Source organism: Carassius auratus, chromosome 14, assembly GCF_003368295.1.
Source record: "Carassius auratus strain Wakin chromosome 14, ASM336829v1, whole genome shotgun sequence".
In the NCBI taxonomy this organism is placed as follows: Eukaryota; Metazoa; Chordata; class Actinopteri; order Cypriniformes; family Cyprinidae; genus Carassius; species Carassius auratus.
The window spans coordinates 14,719,486-14,745,912 of NC_039256.1; the positions used below are offsets into that span (position 1 = coordinate 14,719,486).

The window sequence follows — 26,427 nt, forward strand, 5'->3', positions numbered from 1 at the left end:
TATTAAATATGATCCTTGCTCTTTCAAAGACTTTCAATGGAGTAAGTGGGTGTTTGTTGTAATATATATTCGATTGGATTATTCTGAAAGAAGAAAGTCACATACACTTAGGATGCTTCGAGGATGATTAGAAGATGGACGAACTTTCATTCTCAGGTGAACTAACCCTTTAAGCCCTGTTTGTGAAACCAGACCCAAATTTTGGTTACATTTTTTTTTACCCAGAGTTTCATTCATAACTATAGTCTATTTTTTTTTCTAAAAATAAAGGAAAACTATATTTCTGTCATGTTCTATCAATAATATGTGCCCTTTAAAGCATAGGGAACTTTTGTAAAAATAATTTTTTTACATATTTGTTAAACCTGTCATTATGTCCTGACAGTAGAATATGAGACCCCAGTGTCCTATTGCCATTTGCAGAAAGTCATCCGCTCCCGGTAAGAAACAACCAATCAGAGCTGCGGTCCGTAACTTTGTTTGTGTTCAAAATGTAGAAAAATGAACATAATAAGCGAGTACACCATGAATCCATTTTCCAAATCGTGTTTTTAGCTTGTCCTGAATCACTAGGGTACACCTATAATAAGTGTTTATATTCGGACTATTTTAGATTGTTTCGGGGGTACCGCGGCGGAGTAACCCAGTACCTTTGTGATTCTTCATAGACATAAACAGAGAGAAGTAGCTCCGGCTACAATGTTCTTCCGCAAGATGCAAGCAGTTCTGTTTATTAACCGCTAGAGCGTCAAAAGTTCCCTACCGCAGCTTTAACTGTTTTAGAGTAACATTGTGTCAGGTCAGTTGTTTATCCACTAGGGGTCCCTAAACTTTTAAGTATAGAAATGTATTTATTTATCAGTTATAATAATGTCACATTACAGTGACCGTTACTGTAAACCTGCTCTATCACCTTTATACATCTGGTATGTTATTCAATACTTTGAACTGAATAAATAAATATTAAAGACATTAAACCAACCAAAGGTAGTTTGCAGGTCTTAGCTGATCTAAGCTGGTTTAGTTGGTCTTCAGTTATCTAAAAATCTTCTAAAACAGTATAGTTCATTCTAACTTTGATTAAGCTAGACTTCAAACGGAATGTTTTTGCTTTCTACAGCACTTATTTTTATGGAAGCCTGTTTCTGCACCTGAAAAAAAAAATCTGAATCCTGACTTTTTTCTCAGAATTGCATGATATAAACTCGCAATTGCGAGTTCTAAATTCAGATTTGCAAGATATACTATACTATTCTAAGGATTGTGTGATATAAACTTGCAATTGACTTTTTTTTTTTTTTTTGGAGAATTGTGAATTTAAATCTTGCAATCCTGAGAAAGTTTATTTATTAATATTTACTTTTATTTAGTGGTGGAAACGGGCTTCCGTTTATTGCTCAATTCTGAGCTTTTTTTCCTGCAAGTGCAAGTTTATATAATGCACTTCTGAGAGAAAATTCTAAATTACGAGTTTATACCTCACAACTTTGAGAAAAATAGAATTGTGAGATGTAAACTCGCAATTGCAAGAAAAATGTAAGAATTGAAAAGTCGCAATTAACTTTTTTTTTTTTTTTTTTTGGCGGAGATGGGCCTCCATAGATTTTCAATTTCATTCATTGTGCTCGAACTTGCCATGTTTTCAAAAATAGTTATATTTAAAATTTCTCAATATTAGGTTTTTAATCCCACTGGACTGAGTCTATTTTTATTTATTAAATGCTTAAGGTCTCTAGGCCTGTTTTTATATAACCTTTTTTTAAACGCTTTTTGAAAAGCAATTGTCATCAGCGAGATGCTGCAAGGATGCATGGCAAGAGAGTAATGGTGAAAGATGTCCATCTAACACTTTAAATAGAAAAAAAACTATGGAAAAGAAGTGCAGTAGAATGCAAAACCATTGCAAAAACACGTTTCATGTGGACGACACCTTTGATTATTTCAAGGTGTACTTCAGCAGGAATACTGGCTTGTGTCTCCACTGACCTGTTGCTTATCTTGATACAGGTGTTTCGAAACACTACGAGTGTGCCAACTTTGGTGAGCAGGGCATCACAGCGGGCTGCTGGGACTTGTACAGACATGATATTGACTGCCAGTGGATTGACATCACAGATGTTAAACCAGGAAACTACATTCTACAGGTATTCAGTTGTGCTACCTTGTTGCAGAAATATTAACCACCTTGGTACTTTGGTAGAAATGTATTTCTGATAGATATATAGCACACTAATAGGAGAGACTGTTACATGAGCAGACTTTGGTCCCGTAGGACCCCATTGTCTGGGCTTTTCAGCAAGTCAAACATTTGTCAAAGAGCTGCTGCAGTTCTGCTCTCTAGTGGTCGAGATGCGTCACAGGGCTCACCATCCTGTCCAAGAATGCAAAGGTTGTTAGAAGAATAATAGGATTTGGTTTGATTAATGATGTAATAAACCTTGAGTACACAGAGGGAGGGCCAGGTTTTACTGGAAAAACCCCTCCCAGATTAGGATTAACTAATAAAAAGACCACGTTTGTCCACATGCTTTGCTGATTATGCTGTTAGCTAGATCAAATTTGATTTAAATTATGCTACCAGGTTTTCTAGTATCAGTCTCATTTTTTTCCTCTTTCGCAGGTCATAATAAACCCCAACTTTGAGGTAGCTGAGAGCGACTTCACCAACAATGCTATGCGGTGCAACTGCAAATACGATGGCAACCGTGTCTGGTTGCATAAATGTCATCTCGGTGAGACGGGCTGTTGTTCGCTGGCTCCTTCAGACCTGCCTGATTCGATTAAACATTTGATGGCAATGAAATGACATGCTTGCTTACACAGATATTTTAGATGAGCACCAAATGGAAGTTTCTTTACCCTCAGTTTTCTTGTTGGTGGCCAATTTCAGCTTAATTTGTATTGTTTGTGCTTTCAGGTGATTCATTTAGCGAGGAGGCTGAGAAAGAGTTTGAACATTATCCCGGGCAACTCAACAACAAGATATCTTAACATTTTTGAGAATGAACCCATGGATCCCAGGAACTGCAAACCACATGGCTCAGGACAGAGAGAAACTTTAATCACTTAACATTACTATTTATTCTCTTTTGAATCCATTGCTACTGTGGTCCAATCATGCGGAGTTTACTTTTAGGTTAGGTCATCAGAAATCATCATGTAGCCAAGGGCCTCAGACAGAACAAAGCTGTGATTGTGGCCTGGGCTTTTGTCCATGCAAATGTAAGTGGTTGGTTTAGAGAAAGACAGTGGCTATACACTTCCTCTTGATGAAATGCTGAACACCTCAGAGCAGACGGTCACGTGAAACACCAGTTTCCTTTAATGAATTTTGAACATGCATCAGGGAATTATAAAAGATGCTTTATATATCTTTACAGACTGTGATTGTGGATGAAATAGGCTTCTTGTACTTCATCACAGTATGTGCATTTATGTGTATGCCCATGAAGGATTTGTGTGTGCAATGTATGTGTATATTTGTATATTTCTGGAATGTCCTATAATCATGTTTGTAAAATACAGTTTAAATACTGCACTTAAACCATCTTGGAGTCAATAAATCTTCTCTGCCTACATTCAGACCTAAAAAAAAAAAAGTATAAGATGGAAAAAGGTTTGAATGTTGCCATTTCTGGGCATTTCTCAAATGACTTTAGTAAATGCTACTGAAAACTCTGTAATGATACAGAACTGAGATTGAACATGTTCGAGTCAAGAAAAGCTTTACTTTTCCAGTCATCCATGATAAATGGACAGCAATTCCCGGAAGTCATGGTTTCGGAATCAAATGTGTACGCATTTAACAGACAGATGGTTTCCAACAAATTCTGAAGGTTTAGAACCAGGTAGTTATAGCTTCCCAAAAAAATAAAGTACATTTTAACCAGTCGCATAATCCTAAATGGGGAGGTGGGTCTAATCCTTTTCCTGGAGATCTACCTTCTTGCAAAGTTAAGCTCCAACTCTGCTCAAACATATATAAACCAATCACTTAGGATCTGATAGAACACTTGATAATTACAGACAGGTGTGTTTGAACTTACCTCTGCAGGTAGCTAGATCTCCAAGACCAGGCACCAGTCTTAAATCAAGTTACAAGAAAAATGGTTTGTACCTGGGCTGCATTTCCATAAAGTATCATGAGCCTAAGTTTTAAGCTTGCAATGCAGTCCAGACAACTTCAGGCTCAGCTTTGATTTATAAAATTAATCTATTTGAACTCGAGATCTTCCGTTAAAAATACAAATAAAAACACTAGTAAACCAGTCAGGTTCTTACATTGGTTTTATTAACATTAACATGAGAAGGTACAACTGAAGGTGTAAGTGACAGGAAATGCAGTAAGAAAAAAAAAAAAAAAAAAAAAGATGTAACAGGACTTGAAAAAGGAAAAGACATGGAAAACAAAGCAGAATGGTTAATTTATGCAAGCTCTTCTTCGCCCTCCTCCTCGAACTCCCCTTCCTCCTCAGCGGTGGCGTCCTGGTACTGTTGGTATTCGGACACCAGGTCGTTCATGTTGCTCTCAGCCTCCGTGAACTCCATCTCGTCCATGCCCTCTCCTGTGTACCAATGCAGGAAAGCCTTGCGCCTGAACATGGCCGTGAACTGCTCGGAGATCCTCTTGAACAGCTCCTGGATAGCGGTGCTGTTGCCAATGAAGGTGGCGGCCATTTTGAGCCCACGGGGCGGGATGTCGCAGACGGCAGTCTTCACGTTGTTGGGGATCCATTCAACGAAGTAGCTGCTATTCTTGTTCTGAACATTGAGCATCTGCTCGTCCACCTCCTTCATGGACATGCGGCCACGGAAGACGGCGGCAACGGTCAGGTAGCGGCCGTGACGAGGGTCGCAGGCGGCCATCATGTTCTTTGCGTCGAACATCTGTTGGGTGAGTTCGGGAACGGTCAGTGCGCGGTACTGCTGGCTGCCCCTGCTGGTCAGAGGAGCAAAGCCGGGCATGAAGAAGTGCAGACGAGGGAAGGGCACCATGTTCACTGCCAGTTTTCGGAGATCGGCGTTCAACTGGCCGGGGAACCTCAAGCAGGTGGTGACCCCGCTCATGGTGGCAGAGACCAGGTGGTTGAGGTCACCGTATGTGGGTGTTGTGAGTTTGAGAGTGCGGAAGCAGATGTCGTAAAGGGCTTCGTTGTCAATGCAGTAGGTTTCATCTGTGTTTTCCACCAACTGATGGACAGACAGTGTGGCGTTGTAGGGCTCGACCACAGTGTCGGAGACTTTAGGAGAGGGCACAACGCTGAAGGTGTTCATGATACGGTCAGGATACTCCTCACGGATTTTGCTAATGAGGAGGGTGCCCATACCGGACCCCGTTCCTCCACCCAAAGAGTGAGTGAGCTGGAAGCCCTGCAGACAGTCACAGCTCTCCGCCTCTTTCCGAACCACGTCCAAAACAGAGTCAACCAGCTCCGCTCCTTCAGTGTAGTGGCCCTTAGCCCAGTTGTTTCCAGCACCACTCTGGCCTAACATTAAAAAACAAAACAAAAAAAACAAAAGGGAGTTTAGTTACATCGGTGCAAAAGGAAACTAGATCCATATCAGGTTACAATCTGCCATTCAAATTTTGTTCCGAGCCAGACAGTGCAGGATCAATCCTTTCCAAATCGAATGTCCCAATAAACATTTGACAGTCAAACTCCGCTTTAGGGTGCATATTAAAAAAATATATATATAAAAACACTTACCGAAAACGAAATTATCTGGTCTGAAGATCTGACCAAATGGACCGGACCTCACGGAGTCCATTGTACCAGGCTCCAAATCCACCAGAACAGCACGTGGAACATACTTTCCACCTTAAAAACAAAGAGCAGAGTTTTAGGTCAAACGAAGTGTGCATATGAAAGTTGTCATGTGACGTGACCTTACAAAAGGCATGGCATTTCTGCTCACCTGAGGCTTCATTATAATAAACATTAATTCTGTCCAGCTGAAGGTCACTGTCGCCATGGTAACTGCCTGTCGGGTCAATTCCATGCTCGTCACTAATGACTTCCCAGAACTGGAACAAGATGGATTCAAAAGTAGGAACAGGTTAGTTAAGATTTAAAACGTTTTTGGACCTTGGACAAATATTCCGATAAGAAAAAAAAAAAAAAAAAGAAAAAAAAAAAAAAAAGCCTAATGCAATATCGAATGACCAGCGCTTCCCGTTAGTCGAGCTCCGGACTTGTAAAATGGAGTTTGCCAAGTCACCGGGGCCATTTTATATTACCCAGGAGCTTAAAGAAACAGAGCAGACAAAGCAAAACTAGAGTCACGAATATTAGTCTCGGTTATTGCTCAGTGCTACAGAATCCTTTAAATCAAGTCTCTACATGGGGCCAGAATAGCATTTGCGTCATATTAGCGTTCCCGCACTTTTCCATCAGCTGAACCAGATACAACCGGCCACATTACGACACGTGATTCTTCCAAGCGAATCGACTCGTTTGAACGGTTCGCAATTCGCTTGCGTCAACACTCCGTAAAGTGGGGTGACATCTGTTGAGGAGTGAAAACTCGAGCAATTCGGCTCTACCAAATCAAAAGAACCGATTCGCTGGCGAATCGGATATTACACCGGTCAGGCGCGGCCAACACCCTAAAACTAACGCATTGTTTCACCATTACTTCATTCCAATCGCTCTGATTTTTCGTGAAATTTACGTCCTTTAAAAAACATCGAGCCAATTTTCGTCTGAACCGAGAACTCAAAAAATAAGACCTTATTTTTAAAAACTTGTTGCGTGTGAGATTAATCCAGGACTGGAGTAGGTTTTAATTGTGAGATTTAAAAAGGATAACCACCATCGAAGTCAGGAAGGTTAATGCTCTATACATTTAAGAACAAATGCATAAACTATAAATGAAAATAAAATCGCTGCTCTAAACCGCGGATTAGTTATTTTTAACCACAAAAGCCTAATTGTTATTTAATACAGTACGATTAAAATATATGTATTTGTTCGGTTCTTACCTTAGCACCAATCTGGTTGCCGCACTGTCCAGCCTGTAAATGCACAATCTCCCTCATTGTCGATTACTTGTTTGCTTAACAACACAAAACGTAACTGAAACAAGCCCCTTCTCACTCAAAACCCTCGACAATGAGATCGTAATATCAGACGTGCTCCTACTTATTCAGTCTGGAGAAATCACCTACATTTCCTTCATTCTCATTGGTTGCTGTACGCCCTCCCCAGCATTCTCACTGGCTCTCTTGTGTGCTCGTTGTTATGATTGGTTCGCACGGGCATTGACGTCACTACAAGTGATTTATATTTATTGGCTGGAAGGCAGCGCGGTTATAACGGCTCTCGACATTCAAAACGCTAATCTACAAAAATCTAACGTTTTTGTGAAATAGGAGGGGCTGCAGGGATATTATTTTCCAAAACGTGGTTGCTGGTAAAGAATGAAATCAGGGCTAATGCCATTTTGAGTTTAACCTTACTATTTGCACCTCGCTCACCACGTTGAAAAAGTAAAGAGAGTTATTTTATATGGCAGCAATAAATACATAAAAATCGCTAATAGGTTTAAAGCTTATCTATTAAGCGTGTGCAAATGTGTAAACAAAGATAACCACAGACAGTATAGTCATTTGGGGTCGTTTATAAAGGGTTCCTGAAAATAAATCTTTCCAAAAAGTGTGTTTAAGATTATACAAGCTATATGCCCAGTCTTTATGCCTAGAAATGTACATCCATCTCTCCCGACCACGTTTTCATTGAAAAAAGGCATCAATAAGATGTATTAATAGATACAAGGAGAGTCTTTGCATTTCTATATGATTTTAATGTCTTTAAAAGCTGATATTGCATCAACATGTATTCTTGACAACATAATGAACCTCAAGTTATTTTAGCTCACTGTCATATGTTTCTGATCCCCTAATCTCTACCCAAGGACCTTATAAAAATAATATGAAGTGTGCCAAGGTCACTGGGTCTTAATACAAATTTTTTACCAAAATATTTATATTTTTTCTGTTGCAGAGAGAAATAATAAAAAGACATGCATGATTGCCATGCAAGAAGATTTACAAAGGAACAAAACAAGAAAAGAAAAATCCAGTCTTCTCTCAGCAAGTTTGGTAAACTCAAATATTGTTTCATTCTGGGTCAACTCTATAATTTTTTCTTTGTCTATGTGGATTTTGTGTTAAGCAGTCTTTCCAAAACAACTCCTCGGGTGTGTCTTTGTCCACGGTCATAGATCGTCCTGTTTGTTCAGTCCATGTTTTTCAATGTATCGTCTGCGGGTGGGGTGAACAGAAAAAGAATCGGATTACTCAGTTAAAAAAAAATACAAATGGAGTGCAACATACCTTTTTACACACACACATAAAAAAAACCCTAGTGGAAACTGGCATAGAATTGATTTCAGGCACAATGCCGTTGTGTGCCAAACATTTTAGATATGTCTAAAATGCAACACATTTTATTATGTTAAGGATTTTAAAACAATTACCTTCTTGCATATTCATATAAGGCTTCTTTTCTTTCATGTAGAGACATGTGTCTGTCTATGGGTGATCTTCCAAAAGAACTGGCAGCTGGCTGTTGATGAATACACAGACATATTAATATAAATATCCTGTCAGACAAAAGGCTTTGATTACTATTTATAGATAAATGCACTAATATAGGCCATGCGAGATGGAGGCCATTGTGCTGTTCGCACAGGATAAAGCCAAATCTAAAACACAGAGCTTGTTTCTTTGTGGGGCAATGAAGTATGCCGCGTTTCCAACGAAATTAACAAGAACATTTGTATCAGGAACTTTCTCCCCAGGAACTTTTTTTCCTCCCAGACCTGTTGGTTTCTGTGTTTCCACCGCGGTGTAAAGTACCGGGAACATTAGGCAAATAGACTGGTGACGTAGGTCTGCGCGTGTTTCTAAATACAAAGTATTCTGATTTCAGACTTGCATCCTCGGTCGTTCAGACTTTGCGCATTCGTCTCGGGAGTGTGATGTCCACCATGACGCAAATCCTGTAATTCTGCAAACAGCAGCGTATTTGATAACATTAGTCAACTCGCCTTGGCTTGCAATTTTCCTCACTGTACATTTACAATAAAACAAATTATGATATCAAATACCACTGCCTCCTTTAGTTTTTCATTTAAACATAATAATAGCAGCAGAAATGTACTAAGGTTAGGGAAATGTGTATATATACAGCCATTACAATGAAACAAAATATTATATCAATTACCTCTTTTATTTTAATTTCAACATATAGATAAATTGAATACAGGCCGAAGATTACCTGTTAGATTTACCCAAAACAAATTATATTTTATGTTTAAACACTAAAGAGACATCAGAGCCAGCGGCACACATCAGTAGTTCTAGCTGAGGTGAGGCTGTTCTCGGCAGATACATGATTACTGAGCTCCAGCTGATCGCGTGGAGCTCACCGTCTACGAAATTGGCATAACATTTCTAAATAGGCGCGGTCTTTATAAATTAAACACAGATTTGAATTTTAAACAACTACATTCTCACCTGAAATACTTTTAAAACACAACACACACAATAACAGTATTATTTAGAAACTGATCCGAATAAATGTTGGTTGAAATCACAATGCTGCGTGAACTCAACCAATCAGCATGTTTAGCTCCCAAGTCCCACCCCAGAAAGTTCCGGAACTTTGAAAAAGTACTACCTCGCCAGCAGGGACTTTCTGAGGGGCATTTTTTTACCCAGAACTTTATTTAGTTCCAGGTTCCTGCGGTGGAAACACACCATGTACACCAAGTCCCTAGCTCCTGGGTAAAGTTCCTGGGGTGGAAACGCGGCTGTATATTGCAAATCTTGTTGTAATAAATGGTTTTCATTAATATGGGACAAGACACTTTGGGACTTTGACTAAAGTTTGTCTTGCTCCTGCATTTGCTTTGCAGTTTTTTTCAATGGTTGATTTGAGGGTCAACTGTACCTTTAAATTGGGTGTGGATGCTGTTACAGACGGAGTGGAAGAAGCTGCTTGTTTAGCTGGACCTGAAGGTGTGCCCATAGCCACCTCCGAGGTGAACTGGTCAGTATTCTCCAGCAGGTTGGTTATGGTTGTGTCCACACAATTGGTCTGCACTGTACAGATTCAATATCAAGGGGTTACTTAACCAAATTAGAAATTTCATGTGCCGCCTATAGTTAGGGAAAAAACACTGATTGACATGGAAAAGATACCTTTTATCGCACGTCACGTGTAGTTAGGACACGGTGTGAGATGCTCCTTTGTTTGTGTACTTTACACACAGAACATAGCGCATGAGTACTGAATGAATGTCTTTCGCGTCTTATGCTCAAATTCTATAAAATCGCTTGAATAATAATTTATTATTGAATAAATAAAAGCAAAGCTTAAAAACACATGCAAATTATAAATATTCGCGAGGACGCAACAGTGGCCTGATCGGGCCACTAGCTATGCTTCCATTCAAATTACGAATTAAACTTGTGCGCAAAACATGGAATATTTCCAATTGCGAATGAAGCACCATTTCCATCCAGAACAAAATCATCACTTTCTGATTAACCTGTGGTAAATATAATAATAAAAAAAAAAAAAAAAAAAAAAAAATTGCGAGCTTCAGAGCACACGGATGAAACTAGGTCATGTTATCTTATTTTCGGAACCTGCTGTTTTGGAACGCAGTTCTGGGGGTTAAAATGTTAGTTCACTCAAATAGCAAAATTATGTCATTAATAACTCACCCTCGTGTTGTTCCAAACCCGTAAGTCCTCTGTTTATCTTTGGAACACAGTTTAAGATATTTAAGATTTAGTCCGAGAGCTCTCAGTCCCTGTGTGTACTGTATACTGTCCATGTCCAGAAAGGTAAGAAAAACATCATCAAAGTAGTCCATGTGACATCAGAGGGTCAGTTAGAATTTTTTGAAGCATCGAAAATACATTTTGGTCCAACAATAACAAAAATTACTACTTTATTCAGCATTATCTTCTCTTCCCTGTCTGTTGTGAGAGAGAGTACAAACAAAGCAGTTTGTGATATCCGGTTCGTGAATGAATCATTCGATGTAATCGAATCTTTTTGGCGATGATTGCCCTTGATTCAAGCCTTCGGTTTACCCGCGCTCATAACACTAGTACAGAATCAGTGTGTCGGTCTGCTTCACACTGAATCACACATGCGCAGTATCATCAGCTCCTCGGTTCTCAAATCGTACAGTCTGACACAAACGGTTCTTGACTCGAGAACGAGTCGGCTCGGCGTTCATCTTCAGTTCTCTCTTCACAGCAGTTCAGTCAGTGTACTGTTCGAGTAAATGAATTACTCCGGGATATTGGTTTGTTGGAACTCAGAGGGAGTGTCAGCCACATTAAAAAAGTTAACAGCTTAAGTCATTAGTTGATTAATGCGTATTGGAGACGCGAACTGTTTCAAACGATTCAGTTCGATTTGATGAACTGGTTCAAAAAGATCCAGTTACATCAAATGACTTGTTTGCGAACCAGATATCACAAACTGCTTTGTTTTTAACTCTCTCACAACAGACACGGAAGAGAAGACAATGCTGAATAAAGTTGTAGTTTTTGCTATTTTTAGACCAAAATGTATTTTCGATGCTTCAAAAAATTCTAACTGACCTTCTGATGTCACATGGACTACTTTGATGATTTTTTTCTTACCTTTCTGGACATGGACAGTATACCGTACACACAGCTTCAATGGAGGGACTGACAGCTCTCGGACTAAATCTAAAATATCTTAAACTGTGTTCCGAAGATAAACTGAGGTCTCACGGGTTTGGAACGATATGAGGGTGAGTTATTAATGACATAATCCTTATTTTTCAAGCCCTGTCTTGGATAGTTGAGTACATTTTTAGCAAATTTTCATTATTGGATCATTTACTCCTAATAATAATTCATGTTAATTTAAAGCATTATGGGAGGATGACATACACAAGTCTCTGGTGATGACCGATAACGGGACGTCAGGCAGCACCTCTTTCACCTGCTGCGCCATACGTGCTACTCGTATGTCTTCAGCTCCTGCATTTGTGCCCAGGAAACCCTGTGCCACTGTGCGAGGTCTGGCTCCCAAATCTAAAGACAAAAATAGTTTCATGTTACACTACAAGAATAAATACATCTACTATATACATTTAGTTATCTAACTTAATAGATATACATCATAATTTCTTTCTCACCATTGAATCCGTTCTTACTTGAATGTGCAGTCTGAGCGGCAGTGTGTCTTTTCCTTTTGATGTGCTCTGCTTTGTCTGCTTTAGTGATCTGTGTGGAGATCACGCCCAGCTCGGTGGCCAGCAGCTGAAGAAGGGACACAATGGACATTATATCAAACGACACACCAAACCAAGTCAAAGCTTTGAACTGGAAAAGATATAGATCTGAAGGTTAGGCAGATGAAAAGCCATGTCAGCAGACAATAAGATAATGGTTTGTTTGAACCTTCTTAATGGTAATTCAACTAAATATGACATTACTGAAAAATGGTTTCAAATCCATTCAATTTCAAGACATATCAGAAAGTGTTAATTGCTACAGGAGCATGACTCACAGATTTTTGAACAGGCTATAAGCAGAGGATCGGTAAAGACATGTGACATTACGATGTGATGGGTTCTGTTTCACTTAAGCTGGCAAACGATAGGCACTACCTGATCCCTACTTCATTAAAGTTTTTACATATTTTTTCATTGCAAACGTTGATTTGCCTTCAAAACACCCAGTTAAAGAGTCGCACGATAACGTGCATCATCACTATGACACACACTTTATGGCATTGGTTTTTGTTCACACAGAGCTTATTCTGGGACTGAACACAGCGATGTTACTAGGTCCCCAACCCGGGATCGATCCCGGAACCAATCCCGGGGCATGTTTGCGTTCACACAAAAGGCACTCCAGCAATTTTCCGGGACCAATGTGCAATGTGAAAGGGGCTCATGTTAATCAGACTAAGGGGCCGTTTACACGTTTTCAGCCAAAAACGGTAAACTTTTTATGCATTTTGCCTGTTCGTTTACACAAAAACAGCGTTTTTGGGACTGAAAATCATCATGACTTGCCTTAATCAAAATCTATAGATATACTAAAACAGTCCAAGCATATAACAATGTTTAAATGTTAGACCCAGATAAATGTGCACTATATCCAATAGTTTACGCAGAAACGCTTCAGGACATGGAGACGCCAACGTGATCAGTTGCATTTTTTCAGTAGATACGCCATAATTTTTGCTCATAAAAGGTAAGAGTAATACATCATTCGTAACTGTAAAGGGTCTACTTTTATTTTTGTTCACTCACAATATCAACAAAACTTTGTGCTTTTATAAAACAAAGAAAACAAACATGCTGCGCTTTTTGCCATCTGGTCTTGAAAAGGAGCGCTTCAGAAAATGAACCGAAACTCAGCGAATACATGCCTCACAGACATGATAAATATATCTATAGAAAACTTCAATTTAGTACTTAACGAAATAAAACGTATCGAAAACAAAAACTCATATTGGGTGATGGGGCAACGCCATCCACAAACAGACGTACATCGTCTACTAATATAAGGTATTTCATTGCACTTTAACAAGTAATCTTAATGGCCTATATATGTGCAATATTTTAAACTAGCCCTTACTATGTTAGAACGCATCTTATTCTTGTTTCTGTTGCGGTGCGTCATGAGGCGCATCAGTTCAATTCAACTTTACTCCAAATATATGAACTTACCCGTTTTGAATACTTTATATTTAACATGTTCGTTTATGTCCAATATTAGTGTTAAACTATTGGACATTAAATGAAATCTACTATTGATTTTCATCGTTGACTGTTTTTGAAGAACATTTAAACAAATTTAGAAAATCTGTCACAGGACGCGCGACATGACAGTTGCGTCCGACTATATATGAACTAGCTGTTTTAAATACAGTATTTTTATATTTAACATTAGTTTATCAGTATGTTTGGAAGTAAATTTTTTCAATTATTGGTGATCTCATAGGCTCTCTCTTGCGCACCTGAATGGTTTAAAACACCAAATAGTTCTGCTATGACAAGAACAAAGAGTCTCTCTCTTGCTCCACCCATGCACAATAATATCGTGTATCATCAATCTCACAGGCTGACGATGTCGATTTGAAAAATGACCATATCGCCCAACTATCACATACAACATATAATTATCAATTCCCTACAGGTACTGTTTACTAACAAGGTGACAGCGCCAACTAGTGGCCTGTCATACGTAGAAGAGTGTTTTTAGACATTTTTGCGGATATGTATAAATGTGAATCATTTGGAAAACTTTGTTGTGTATAGGTTCAACTTTTTAAAAACTTTTCCACTTTTAACTATATCGTTGTATGGTAAATGTGACTACAATCACTGCACATTTCTAAAATGTTTTGTTTAAATAAAAAACCATGGCAAACTGCCACCATTCGAAGTTTGACAGAGAAAAATAAAATAAACAGAATGCAACACAAAAAGATAGAAAGAAAACAGTTTTACCTCTTGTACTTTGATGGCAAATTCTTGATGGGATTCACCATCTTCTTTAGTCAGTAGTGGTAGCCATCTGGTTGAAAGCATTTCAAAACAATTACACCTTACATTTTTGTACAGAGATCTATTCAGAATGATGCAATGCTAAATTTTACAACAATAAACATTGTCATTAAACATTTGTATCTATTCTTAATCGACAACATTATATAAAACTAAATATTTGCAATGGTGTGAAAGTATTTACTAACCAAATATTCAAAAGGGATAGTAATTAAATTAATATACTTTGCAACAGGCAAGTATGCACAAAAATTCAGAACTAAATCTGAAACTGTCAATCTTATAAGCTGCATGCCTAAGACTCTTGAGGCTATTAAATACTAAAAAGCTTCATTATTGTCGTATTACCAGTGCTGGCCTGTCGACAGCAGCAAGAGAGGGTTGTACATTTAAAATACTGCCACTGGACAAAGAAGAGATTGTAATATGTAGTACCTTACATGGTACACTGTGAACGGTACAAAAAAGGTCCAAAGCATCTCTGTCAGCCATGAGGATTCTGGTATGTTCTGAAAAAAAAAAAAAAAAGAAACCAAAGAAAGACCTTTTATATCATCCCAGATGCTAGTGTTTAACAGAACACAGTTAAGCGAATGTAGATGATTTGACACTTATTATATACACATACTTTTACTTTCACAATGCAAATTTCCCTTTCCAGTTGACAGAAATAATTTACAGAGCTTCAAAATTAGGTCATTCAAAAACGGTCCGGGAAAAACCATCAAAACAATAAGCACATTAACTTATGACCGCCCACATTTCCATAAAACACTTATATACAGTATTGAGAATCACCCCCATGCCATCCTGAACCACAGTGCGAGCTGCACCAGCTGTTTTCACATGCAAACAGGTAAGCAAATCGTAACAGAGGTCATTTCAATATATGACCTAAAGCTACAGTAGTGTGTTTAACCTATGTATGCAAGAAAGCCTGGTAGAAAATAAAAATAAACTAAAAACTGTAGAATATGACTACTGTACTATACAATAACAAAAACCAAGTGATGACATGACAAACAAAACCAAAAGACTTTGATCAGGCAATTAATTTTTCCAGTTTAATGGCATTAATTTTTACGTAAACATTAAAGTTTACGCATGGGCAGAGCCACCCTATTCCCTACTGCTGTTTCAGTCTCTTTTTTTCTTGAAAAGAATTGTGTTTATTTAAAGGCAAAAAATGTTTACAACCACATCAAATGGAAGACTTTTGAGACCGGCACTCCACTCCACCTCAGCGCCAGGCAGTAGTCAAACGAGCGTGGAAACACTAAAATAACAAAATAACCTAGCTGCTGTGATGTCTGTTAATCAGAGAAAAATTGGGATAAAAATTACTTTTGTAGCTTCTGAAATCATCCATTTAATTTCGAATTTGATTATTTTATTAAATTTTTCTTTACACTTCTACAGCTGAAGTGCACAGGTAGCTAAATATGACATTTATTATAATGAGTTTATGTGAGAATGGTTTAAAGTTAACTTAAATTTTTATTTTAAGTCAAGTTAAAATTGATAGCGCTCAATTACACTGTAATGGTGTATGGCTATAGTCAATCATAAAATATTATGGGGAAAAACAATTTCAAAGAGACATGAGAAATATTGGTCTCGAAACTCGCCCTCAGTCATAAAAAAGACGGCATTAAACAAATATAGAAAATATACTGTTTATGTTGTTTCTGCATTAATTTTGAAGATCCAATGTGAAATTTTCACAATATAAAATTTTATTTAAAAACTTTAACATTAGTTGGGATTAATTGCAATTAATTTCAGTAAAAAAATTATTATTTTTTTTATCGACTGACAGCACTAAAAAAAAAAGTAGGCAAAAGTGTAGGCATGTTACAAGAGAAACGAAGTATCTTCCAAATAATTTTACATGAGTATGATCGTTTTTCACTGCATTAGGGCTGGGACAACGCGTCAAGGTCATCAATGGCGTCGACGCAAAAAATACGTCGACGCAAACTATGCGCATCGATTCGTCGACCTGTTTTTATTTCTCTAAAAAACATTTGCAAAACGTTTACCTTATGTGCGCTGAATATAAGCGATGGCCGGATCAACATTCTGTCCAACATTATATAACCAATCCAGGGGTTTTTCTGCATTGATCTTTTTTTTTTTGGCGGCTGTCAAAGCCTTATTTGATCGGTGAGTGATGTAGAATAGAATGACTGCTGCGCCTGACACAGGGCATATTAACCAAAATCATTAGACGCGATAGAAAAAGGGCGGAACGCCAAAGTTTCACGCGGAGCATTCAGAGATTTGTTTTTCTCCATGACAAGCTGCTGGCTCCCACTGTAAATTATTATTATTTTTGGAAAAGCACTCTCTGTATTAGCTTAAAGCCCTCAAGTTTACATTGGTTACTGTGTTCTTTCAATTGCTCTAAACAAGTATTTTGGGTGACCTTTTTTATTGAATGCTAGACATCAAGTTGATGTTATTTTCATCTGAAAGAAGAACTTTTTTTCAGTAAGCTAGGCCCTATGTGTTCAGTAAGCTTGTTTCAGTAAGCTATGTGTTTAAGGTTTTATTGAATGCTATCTCTATACAAGTGCAAAGTAATGCATTCTTAGTCAGTCTTTTATTTTGTAATTTTAAGAGCAATAAACATATTGCTATATGATATGTAAATCAACATGTATAAATTGTTAGTAGTCAATTAATTGGGAAATAATCAAAATCGAATCGGTCTGAGAAAATTAATCATTAGATTAATCAATGCATCGAAAAAATAAATCGCTAGATTAATCGTTTAAAAAATAATCGTTTATCCCAGCCCTACACTGCATAAATTGGATCACACATAAATATAAAATTTTGCCTTAAGGGTGGTTTCACCACTGTAGAAAAACCACCCTTAAACCTTTTAAATTTGAATATGGCCATAACGTACGTGGCATCTAAAAGACTGAAAACCCTGCTACAATACAGCAGCTGAGGGAATAAATCATAAACATACTCCAATGTTCACCCAAAAATAAATAAACCCATTTTGCAATGCTGTAATGGGAGCAAGAGGTCACTATGAGCCGATGTGTCGGCATTTAACAGTCCATCTTTCTACTGTATAGTCAATAACTTTTTATCAGTGCTGCTATAAATATCCTCCTGATGTGTCACACTAACACAAAGACCCTCTTATGTGCTTTAACAGGAACTTGAGGATGAAAAAAGATATGGAAACTCTAGACACGATTGTTCAGTCACATTTAAATGCCTGGGTGGATGGTTTTACAGCAAAGGGATTTGCAGAAATGACAAGAGCAGCCATGACAAAAACTATGGGTCGAATTACATACACATCCACAACAATCAGTTTTTTGTTGTAATGTTTGAGAATATAAAAGGGTCACATCCATAATGACCGATCATTTGTCAACAGTGGATTACAGAAGAAGTTTTGAATGTAATTACCACAGCTATGAAAGGCCTCTTCACCAGCAATGCCACAGGCTGGATGGTGTCAGACACAGCGAATGGCCAAGAGCTGAGGAGAGAGTAGAAGTTGGTCTTTTAAAAATGGTGTCTTTCCTAAAGAGAAAGGAAATGTTGTCTTCTAAAAGCTAATGGCAAAGAGGGTGTCAGCTGATTTACAGGCAGTAAAGTCTAAACCTTGAGGATCGGTAAAGACTTATCACACCTTAAACCCTTCAAGGATGCTTAGCGAGGACCTGGCAACCCTCCCAGAACAGATCCACATTTAATCACCAGAGACTAAGCATTAAAGCAGCCCTTACTTACCAGAAAATATTTATATCAGGCAGCTGACCGTCTATGCACAGTATGGTCACATTTAAAACCAGATGAGAATGCAAACAGTATTCAGGGTATTTTTACATTAAATTAATGACTTGTTTGATATCTTTTAGTAATATTACTCTTACATATAGTAAGTGAAGCATTAAAAAAAAAGAGTTCATATTGTTTATTAATACATTACACACACACAAATACACTATCTATTTATCTATCTATCTATATATAAAATGTGGGGGCTGTCGATTGATTTGTGAAAATTGGTCTTGCTCTTCCAAGCCTTTCAATGGGGGTTTGATGTCAACAGTACAGAAGACATGAAATAAAGTGCGCATATCTGTAATAAAACATCCCTCACACAGCTTCGGGGGGTGAATAAAGGCCTCCTGTAGTGAATCCATGTTTTTTTGTAAAAAATAAATATCCAGATTTCAAATGTAATAAACACTTTTTTTCTCACTTCCGCTAACTGTGGAATGCAGAAAACTTTCAGGCTGATGATGTAGGACGTTTGTGTCCTGTGTGCGCCTCTTGAGAAATGCAGGAACAAAGAAAACAAAGTTTCCTTATTTCAGCAAAGGAAAACCTCTTGGCTTATACCGAAATTACCCAACATTTTTCTTTACAAATCCTCATTTTGTGCTTCTAATTCATGAACAATGATTTGTTTTGTTCTTTCTCCATGCTAGCCACGCAGCGATGATGTCCTACATCATCCGCCCAAACGCCTTCCGCATATGACAGATGGTGGAAGTGATAGAAAGTGTTTATTACTTCTGAAATATTTTCTTACGAAAATGCATGGATGCTACAGGAGACCTTTATTCATGCCCCAGAGCCATGCGACGGATGTTTTATCATGGATGTGCTTTATTTCACGTCTTCTGAACTGTTGACAACAAACAACCGCTTACTCCACTGAAAGCTTGAAAGAGCAAAGTCAATTTTCGATTTTCAGGAATGAAGTAAATGGCTCTCTTTATAAAATGGCTTTGAATCACTGGTTTACATGACTTGTTCAAAATACAGATTCATTCAGAAACTAGGAAAAACTGCACTTGTGTGATATTGCTCTCGCTGCTCATGTGATCACTTGACATCATGTGATATAAATGAGAAAAAAACTCATAAAGGGGCATTTTTACTCCATATCTTGAATAACTGTATTTATATACACAAATATATATACACTATATATATATATATATATATATATATATATATATATATATATATATATATATATAAAACATAGCAGTTAGCTACTTGATTGATTGTAATCTGCTAAATGTGACTATAAAGCATCAAGTTATTATATAACATTAACTTTATGATTTACTTTAAAGCTGCTTTAAAATCTGAAAAAAGCACTTAAAATTAATTTGACTATAGTCAAATGTATAAAGGAATATTGTTTTGATGGCAGCTGTGTGATGCTGGAGTACCTGAACTTGAGGAGGCCATTTCGGCCGTTGGTGGTGTCCTCTTCTGGAAAAAGCAGGAGGGGTAAAGCGGCAGGAGATGAGCAATACCTGCGGAGGGTCTCCGTCAGCTCCGCCCTGCTCTGGACACCTTGACCCAGCTCCATAAAACCCCTCGCCCAGCACAGGAACCCCACAGGGCCCTCCAGCAATGGCTAAACACAAAGAAACGGACAGGAAAACATGGTTACATGTAGCTGATTAACTAGAGCATTATGTTAGTCATGAAGTCCGCAATAATGAAATGTGTAAAATAAATATAAAGGGTTATATAGTCATTAAAACTATCTTAGGCCCAATCCCAATTCTATTTTATACCCCTTCACCTTGTCCCTTGAAACAGAGTGTCAAGGGGGAGAAAATATTCCCCTAAGGATTGGGACACCACTATCATGACGTCACACACCATCATTTGTCGTCTAGCTCTTACAATACACACATATATACTGGTGATATACTGGTGTGCATTAGAGCTTTAATTATCATTCTGTATTAATGCACTGCTTACTGACACACACATATCGGAAATCACACAGCTCACACATCCAGGAGAAAATAAACTTGTCGACGCTGCCCCACAACTTTTATTAAATACAGTTTAAAAACTGAATCGCTACATTATATTTTCCAGTGACGAGAGGATACAATCACTATTTTTAAGTAAACTCACTCTAAAAATATAAACGCAGAGACACAAATACGTGCAATTTCCCTCTCTCTCTCTCTCACTCTCTCTTTCTCTAGAATTGGCAATATTTGAGAAAATGGTTTAGCGATTTCTAATTATTGGGTGGCTTAGCCCCCATCAATGTCTACGGCAGTTATCGCCCTGATCAGACATATGCTGTGGCACTATTATGCAGTCTGTAATGATATGACGTTAATATTAGCGATTTTTTGCAAAGATTTCTTTGAGTAACATGACCATTAATATGAACTCACAATTGAATGTAAAATAAAACAATGATTACTTTTCGTTAAAATCTTTATTTATGCCAGAAAAGCTTACATTTATGTGTCTTTTTGTTCCCTGTAGCAGCCATGTTGCCAAGATAATTCATACCCCTTCGTTTGAAGTGTGGTGCCGAAAAATCTTAGTTTGAAGGGGTATCTGGCCTTTCCCCTTACCCCTACCCCTCCAACCAAAAGAGAATTGAGACACCCCTACCCCTTCATGTGAACGCATGAAACGGAGGGGTAGGGGAAAGGGCTAAGGGGTAGAATTGGGATTGGGCCTAATTCTTTTATTATTGAAGCTGAATCAAGTAGGGAACATTGTGTGAAAATAAAAGTACATTTTAAAATGCATCTGAGCAATACATTCACTACCACCTAAAAGTTTGTGGTCAGGGAAAAATATTTTGCTGTTCTTATGCTAATGTGATGAAGTCTCTTTTGCTTACCAAGGATACATTTTATTTGATCAAAAACACAGTAAAATCAGTATGAAGAAATATTAGTCATGACATGAGTCATATCATATCATATATATATATATATATATATATATATATATATATATATATATATATATATATAAAACAGCATTTGTTTGACAGAAATATTTTGTATAATCATATTTTGTCAGTTTTATTAGAGCTTAGTGTCATGTATAATAAAAATATTATGAGAAAATAAAAATATTTCTGAACTCAAACTTGAATGCTAGTAATAAACTCATATTACCCATGTATATATATAAATAACATTTATTTTCGAACTAAATCCTAGGTCAACTCATCCAGACAGTATTCAAGCATGACTTAAAGGGGGGGTGAAATGCTCGTTTTCACTCAATATCCTGTTAATCTTGAGTACATATAGAGTAGTACTGCATCCTTCATAACTCCAAAAAGTCTTTAGTTTTATTATATTCATAAGAGAAAGATAGTCTGTACCGATTTCTCCCGGAAAAACACGAGCGTCTGGAGGTGTGACGTGTGGGCGGAGCTAAAGAATCACGAGCGCCAGTAGGCTTTTGCGTTGAGAGCGTCTGGAAGCTGTGACGTTACCTTGAGGGAAAAACCATCATCCAAAACAAACCATGGCTTACAGTCAGATTCAGCCGTTTATTTATGATCCAGAATCAGATCCAGAGGCTGAAACTGAACGAGAGCAGCAGCAGCAACGACTCGCTCCGAGCGGGGCTCGAACCCTGGTCTCCGGCATGGGAGGCGGATGCACTAACAAGGAGGCAGAGATATTTTAAGCAGTTTTACTCACCGCCTGCGGTTCCAACACACGATCGTGACCCTTTTTCGTTGGGATTGCATCATCCTTAAGAAATAAACGATGTGCAAATCTGGCGTCAAACTGGGCCTTGTTTGTAAAACAAGCCTCTTCGAAATGCAGGGAACAAACACAAACACTTGCACAACTCCGTTGATGCTCTGTTAAAATAAACTCCATCCACTGGTTCCTTAATACTGTTTTTTTTTTGGTAATCTGTGCAGGGTTGTCTTGCACTGGCAACAAAAAACACACTTCTTTTGTGACATTTCGCGACGCTCTCGCTCTGATCAGTGAAGTCTGTTGTGCTCTCTCTGCTCTGCTATACGGGAGCGTGTGCTCTTCCGGCAGACGTGCCCTCAGGACCCATATAAGGAAATTCCGCTCCATCTAACGTCACACAGAGCCATACTCGAAAAAAACTTTCCGAAACTTGTGACAAACCGGAAGGAGTATTTTGGGAACAAAATAAAATACTCCTTCAAACGTACAACTTAATTTTTGAAACTTTGTCCATGTTTAGCATGGGATCCAACTCTTTAACAGTGTAAAAAACTCAGTATGCATGAAATAGCATTTCACCCCCCCTTTAATGTTTAAGTTATTCCTGCTGCCCTGCAACCAAACGAATTGAATCATTTGAAGTAAGCAAACAGAGAGAACTAAACCTCATTCACTGGCTTCTGGCCCAACATTAAGTCAGCACAGCTGCCAAAGGAGAAACAGACCTCATTGTGTGAGTAAACCAATGAAAAAAACTAAAGACAGAGGTCAAGGGCAGAGCAGAGGAGGAGAAAAAGATTACATCATGCTGGGAAAACACTGACACTCACCGTGTTACAGGAGGTAAGAAGGTTGATAATATTGTGGTCAAAATGTGTAACGTGATTGCAGATGTAAAGTCGGGCGGTTTTGTCCCGTAAGCGTGGACTGTTCTGCTGGACATGCAGACCCAACACTGAACACATTATTCTTACTATGAACCTGTAACAACAAAGACAAATGTGTAACAAGCAATACTAAAAACACTTCCTAATGCAAAAACAAAATCGGCCAAACCAAAAGTAACAAAAAATCAAATACATGTATTATAAAAGGTTAGTAAATTTTTAACACTTTTAGCTTGTTTGAATCTTAATTAAATATCCTGTCTGTTACATATTAAGTTTGAAAAGTAAAAATAATAATAATAATAGTCTACATGTGTAGTAATAACATTAATCAGATCTGCATGTGTGAAAATTATATATGAATGCACTTAAAAAAAAAGCTTGAGAACGTCATACTGCAGCATTTTTGTTATTGTTAACTAAAAACATTACAAATCTGAAATAAAAATTAACAGTTGTAAAACATATATAAGTAAAACTGAGGGAAAAAAATACTTAAAAGCCAAACAGAAATATTTGAAATCCCTCAAAACGAATAAAAAAAAAAAGCTAAATGTAGCCTTTTGCTGTTCTGAATTGTACCATTAATGCTCCAGTGTGGAATCTTACCTTCTGACAATACTATCAGGCAGTGCACAACTCACTAGAAACACATGGACACCAATAAATATTCGCAGTAGCATCAAACATACGCCAACAGGGGAGTACAGCAACAACAACAGCAGGATGAAGCGATCATTTGGTAACCTGTGGAAAGAGAGAGGACAGGAATAGCAACCAGCTTCAGGATCTATTTATGACAAGAGCAGTTAGCCAGAAACTAACATCTCTAATGTCAGAGACCTGAGCAGTGCACACAATTCAAATAATGTGTACCAACCAGGGTTTCATTTCTGCTGTCAAGCTTGAGTTATTCAGAGATCAGAAAGACAAACCTAACAAACGTGCGTTATGGCAAACATCTTGGTTTTTGTGTGAAAAGCAGCTAATATACGTTCTTTCGTTTTTATTTTTAATTAACTTAGATAAGCGTTATGCAACAGGCCTTACTGTTAACATCCACAAATATTAAAACTTTCTGTTATTATGCAACATATTTTCATGAAATATAAACACAGCCAGATTTTTTTGTGTACCGCAGTACTCTCGTTAACCATATTATGCATATAACGTTATGAATAACCTTTATGGAAAATATGGTGTATTATATTACATAAAAGCAAAAAAAAAAGCAAAAAAAAGATTAATAATAAACAGACAACATGCATTGACTATCCATTCTCATATACATGTATCTGAAGATTGTATACGTGTCAGACTTTATACGCTTGTGTTTTGTGAGTTTGATGTTGAACATGCTACGGCTAATTACATTAGCTCTGCAACTCTTTATCATTTCAAGCTTGCAATGTGAGAAAGTTACCGCTGGAAGTCGAACATCTGCTCAATCCCCCGCGTTTCCATTATTTAAATTCTTTCTTGGATATTTTCAAAGGCTGCTGCATGCTATTCTTCAGACTTTAACGGCGGGTGAGAGGGGAGAGACGCTAGCTCGCCATTAGCCTGTGCTGTTATTCGCCATGTTGAGACGCTGATGATGTTTCTAGATGGGGAACAAAGAACTTCACGAGACATTAGACACTCCAGAGCTATTTCCGTGTTAGGTCACATGTTTAGCTGTAGCGCATCTGATTGGTACATAGATGTTGCGGTTCGATTTACTGGGTTTCTATGGGTTTTACACAATAATTATATTACTCAATATTTAACAATGCACACCACCAAATAATAATTATAGGAGAAGTTCAGTTATCTGCAAATACATTTTAAAATAGATTTGTTTGATATAGAGCAAAGTGTTTTCATTAATACAATGAAACCAATATTTAATATAAATGCTGTAAATATTGATCTATGTGTTATTTTGCAAAAATAAGTGCCTTAATTACTGTTTTGCATTTACCATTTCAGTTATAAGCCTTAGGTTAAAAGTCCAGCGTTCTCAATGCGTATTTGATAACTGCTACTAAATAGTGCAGAGTGGACGAGCTGGTAAGTATAGCTTCTATGTTCCTCTTGAGTTTTCAAAGGACAGCTCACCTTTCATCATCTTATTCACTTGCTTTGCCTGGTGTATTTTTTAGTCAAAAGGCTGACATCTTGCGTTATGGAATATGAACTTCGATACAGTCTGACAACCTTTCATAGCCTTATTGTTTTTTTTTTTCTTTGTTTTGTTTGTTTTTTTACAGATTAGCACTCTAGTGGTGAAATTTATATATATATATATATATATATATATATATATATATATATATATATATATATATATATATATAATTATTGTTTTTTTATTATTATTATTAATTTATTGTGCAATCCTGTCAGAAAAGTTAAACATTTAAGATATGTAGGCCTACTTGTAATTCTGCAAAAAATAAAATAAAATATATATATATATATATATATATATATATATATATATATATATATATATATATATATATATATATATATATAATATATATATTATAATAATCATAATAATAATCTTCAAGTGGGGGAAAAATACCTTTTTGCATTGTGTACAAAATTCTATAGGCTATTATTTTTGTAAGGAATTCATTTTGTGCAAGAAACACTTGCGAGTTTAAAACAATAGAGGGCACCACAATCTTTCTTATTTCCCAATGTTCTTTCCAACTCTCAAACTCTCAAAACAGAACTTCGGCTGTCATGTCCTATCACTTTTTGTTAGCCCTCCATATTAATTCTCAGATTAAAACCATTAAATTAATTAATAAAACAATACAATTCTTTATTTCTCCAACTTTTTCTCCTTCAGGGTAATAAGTCAGATTAGGGTACATTAAATGTAGCAAACTACATCTCTCTCATGAACAGTTTGACAGTATACTGACAAACCAAATAACACAGTTTGTCATATATTGATCCAAGTATACTGCAAAGGTAATATGCTACACAAAAAAACTGAAACGTCCGATCTATACGGCTGCCATCTATAATAAAACTCACTATACGAATGAATGTAGTCCACAAACACAGACACACACAATCAGACTCAGATAACAGTGGTGCCCCTTGAATGCAGCGCATTCGCCCCCAGCTGCAGTTCCCAAATATGTCTCTTCAGTTAGAGATTGAATCTGCCCCATTCATTAGCCTAAGTGGATGAGCTTCCCTAATAGATGCTCCCCTTCCCCTCAATAATTGCTGTTGATTGGCATAAATTAGACCCTAGTTGCCAGACGAGTGATTCTCGACGACGATAATCTGATTCCCAGCTGAAACTAATAGGATTTTAACTCCGGTTTGGCCTAATGTCCGTCTGTAAGGCCTGGCCCGGCTCTGTTAGGCCAGACCTGCCCTTCAGCCCCTCGGCCTCATGCACAGCTCATGCTTACTGCAGGGCTGCAGATGAGAGCGGACCAATAAATGAATCTGTA

General features: G+C 37.4%; 3 protein-coding genes across 5 annotated transcripts in view; 1 reads left to right on the forward strand and 2 right to left on the reverse strand.

Moving 5' to 3' along the window:
- loxl3a (lysyl oxidase-like 3a) overlaps positions 1 to 4,369 on the forward strand; it is a 25,704-nt gene extending 21,335 nt beyond the window's left edge. The window contains exons 13-15 of one of the 2 annotated variants that reach the window (XM_026280239.1): positions 2,008 to 2,144; positions 2,621 to 2,732; positions 2,918 to 4,369. In XM_026280239.1, coding sequence (XP_026136024.1) covers positions 2,008 to 2,144; positions 2,621 to 2,732; positions 2,918 to 2,991 — 323 coding nt within the window. In that variant the 3' untranslated portion in view covers positions 2,992 to 4,369. The remainder of the gene's footprint in view (positions 1 to 2,007; positions 2,145 to 2,620; positions 2,733 to 2,917) is intronic. The other variant, XM_026280238.1, reaches the window with a different exon arrangement.
- On the reverse strand, positions 4,351 to 7,140 carry LOC113113767 (tubulin beta-4B chain-like). Its single transcript, XM_026280241.1, has 4 exons — positions 6,983 to 7,140; positions 5,917 to 6,025; positions 5,709 to 5,819; positions 4,351 to 5,486 (listed from the first exon to the last, which is right to left on the reverse strand). Exons 1-4 carry the CDS (start codon positions 7,037 to 7,039, stop codon positions 4,426 to 4,428), a joined length of 1,338 nt encoding a protein of 445 aa, XP_026136026.1. The 5' UTR covers positions 7,040 to 7,140; the 3' UTR covers positions 4,351 to 4,425.
- Positions 7,141 to 7,604: 464 nt separating this feature from the next.
- On the reverse strand, positions 7,605 to 24,575 carry aup1 (AUP1 lipid droplet regulating VLDL assembly factor). Of its 2 annotated transcripts, none has more exons than XM_026280244.1 (12): positions 24,384 to 24,575; positions 23,570 to 23,707; positions 22,904 to 23,054; positions 19,806 to 19,996; positions 18,019 to 18,091; positions 15,016 to 15,089; positions 14,524 to 14,590; positions 12,214 to 12,319; positions 11,948 to 12,091; positions 9,957 to 10,108; positions 8,479 to 8,567; positions 7,605 to 8,263 (listed from the first exon to the last, which is right to left on the reverse strand). In XM_026280244.1, exons 1-12 carry the CDS (start codon positions 24,422 to 24,424, stop codon positions 8,218 to 8,220), a joined length of 1,272 nt encoding a protein of 423 aa, XP_026136029.1. In that variant the 5' UTR covers positions 24,425 to 24,575; the 3' UTR covers positions 7,605 to 8,217. The 2 variants fall into 2 exon arrangements, with proteins under 2 accessions (XP_026136029.1, XP_026136028.1); XM_026280243.1 differs by having other exon boundaries at positions 12,196 to 12,319.
- Between the last annotated feature and the right edge of the window lie 1,852 nt (positions 24,576 to 26,427).

Bases quoted from the DNA above. Each gene is read 5' to 3' on its own strand.
- LOC113113767 (XM_026280241.1), bottom strand. From the start codon at position 7,039: ATGAGGGAGATTGTGCATTTACAGGCTGGACAGTGCGGCAACCAGATT. The intron at 6,026-6,982 runs GTAAGAACCGAA...ATCTTGTTCCAG, and splicing joins GCAACCAGATTGGTGCTAAG to TTCTGGGAAGTCATTAGTGA. The intron at 5,487-5,708 runs GTAAGTGTTTTT...TTTTAATGTTAG, and splicing joins ACCAGATAATTTCGTTTTCG to GCCAGAGTGGTGCTGGAAAC.
- aup1 (XM_026280243.1), bottom strand. From the start codon at position 24,424: ATGGAAACGCGGGGGATTGAGCAGATGTTCGACTTCCAGCG. The intron at 23,708-24,383 runs GTAACTTTCTCA...CTCTTTCCACAG, and splicing joins CAGATGTTCGACTTCCAGCG to GTTACCAAATGATCGCTTCA. The intron at 14,591-15,015 runs GTACTACATATT...GCTTTCAACCAG, and splicing joins TTCACAGTGTACCATGTAAG to ATGGCTACCACTACTGACTA.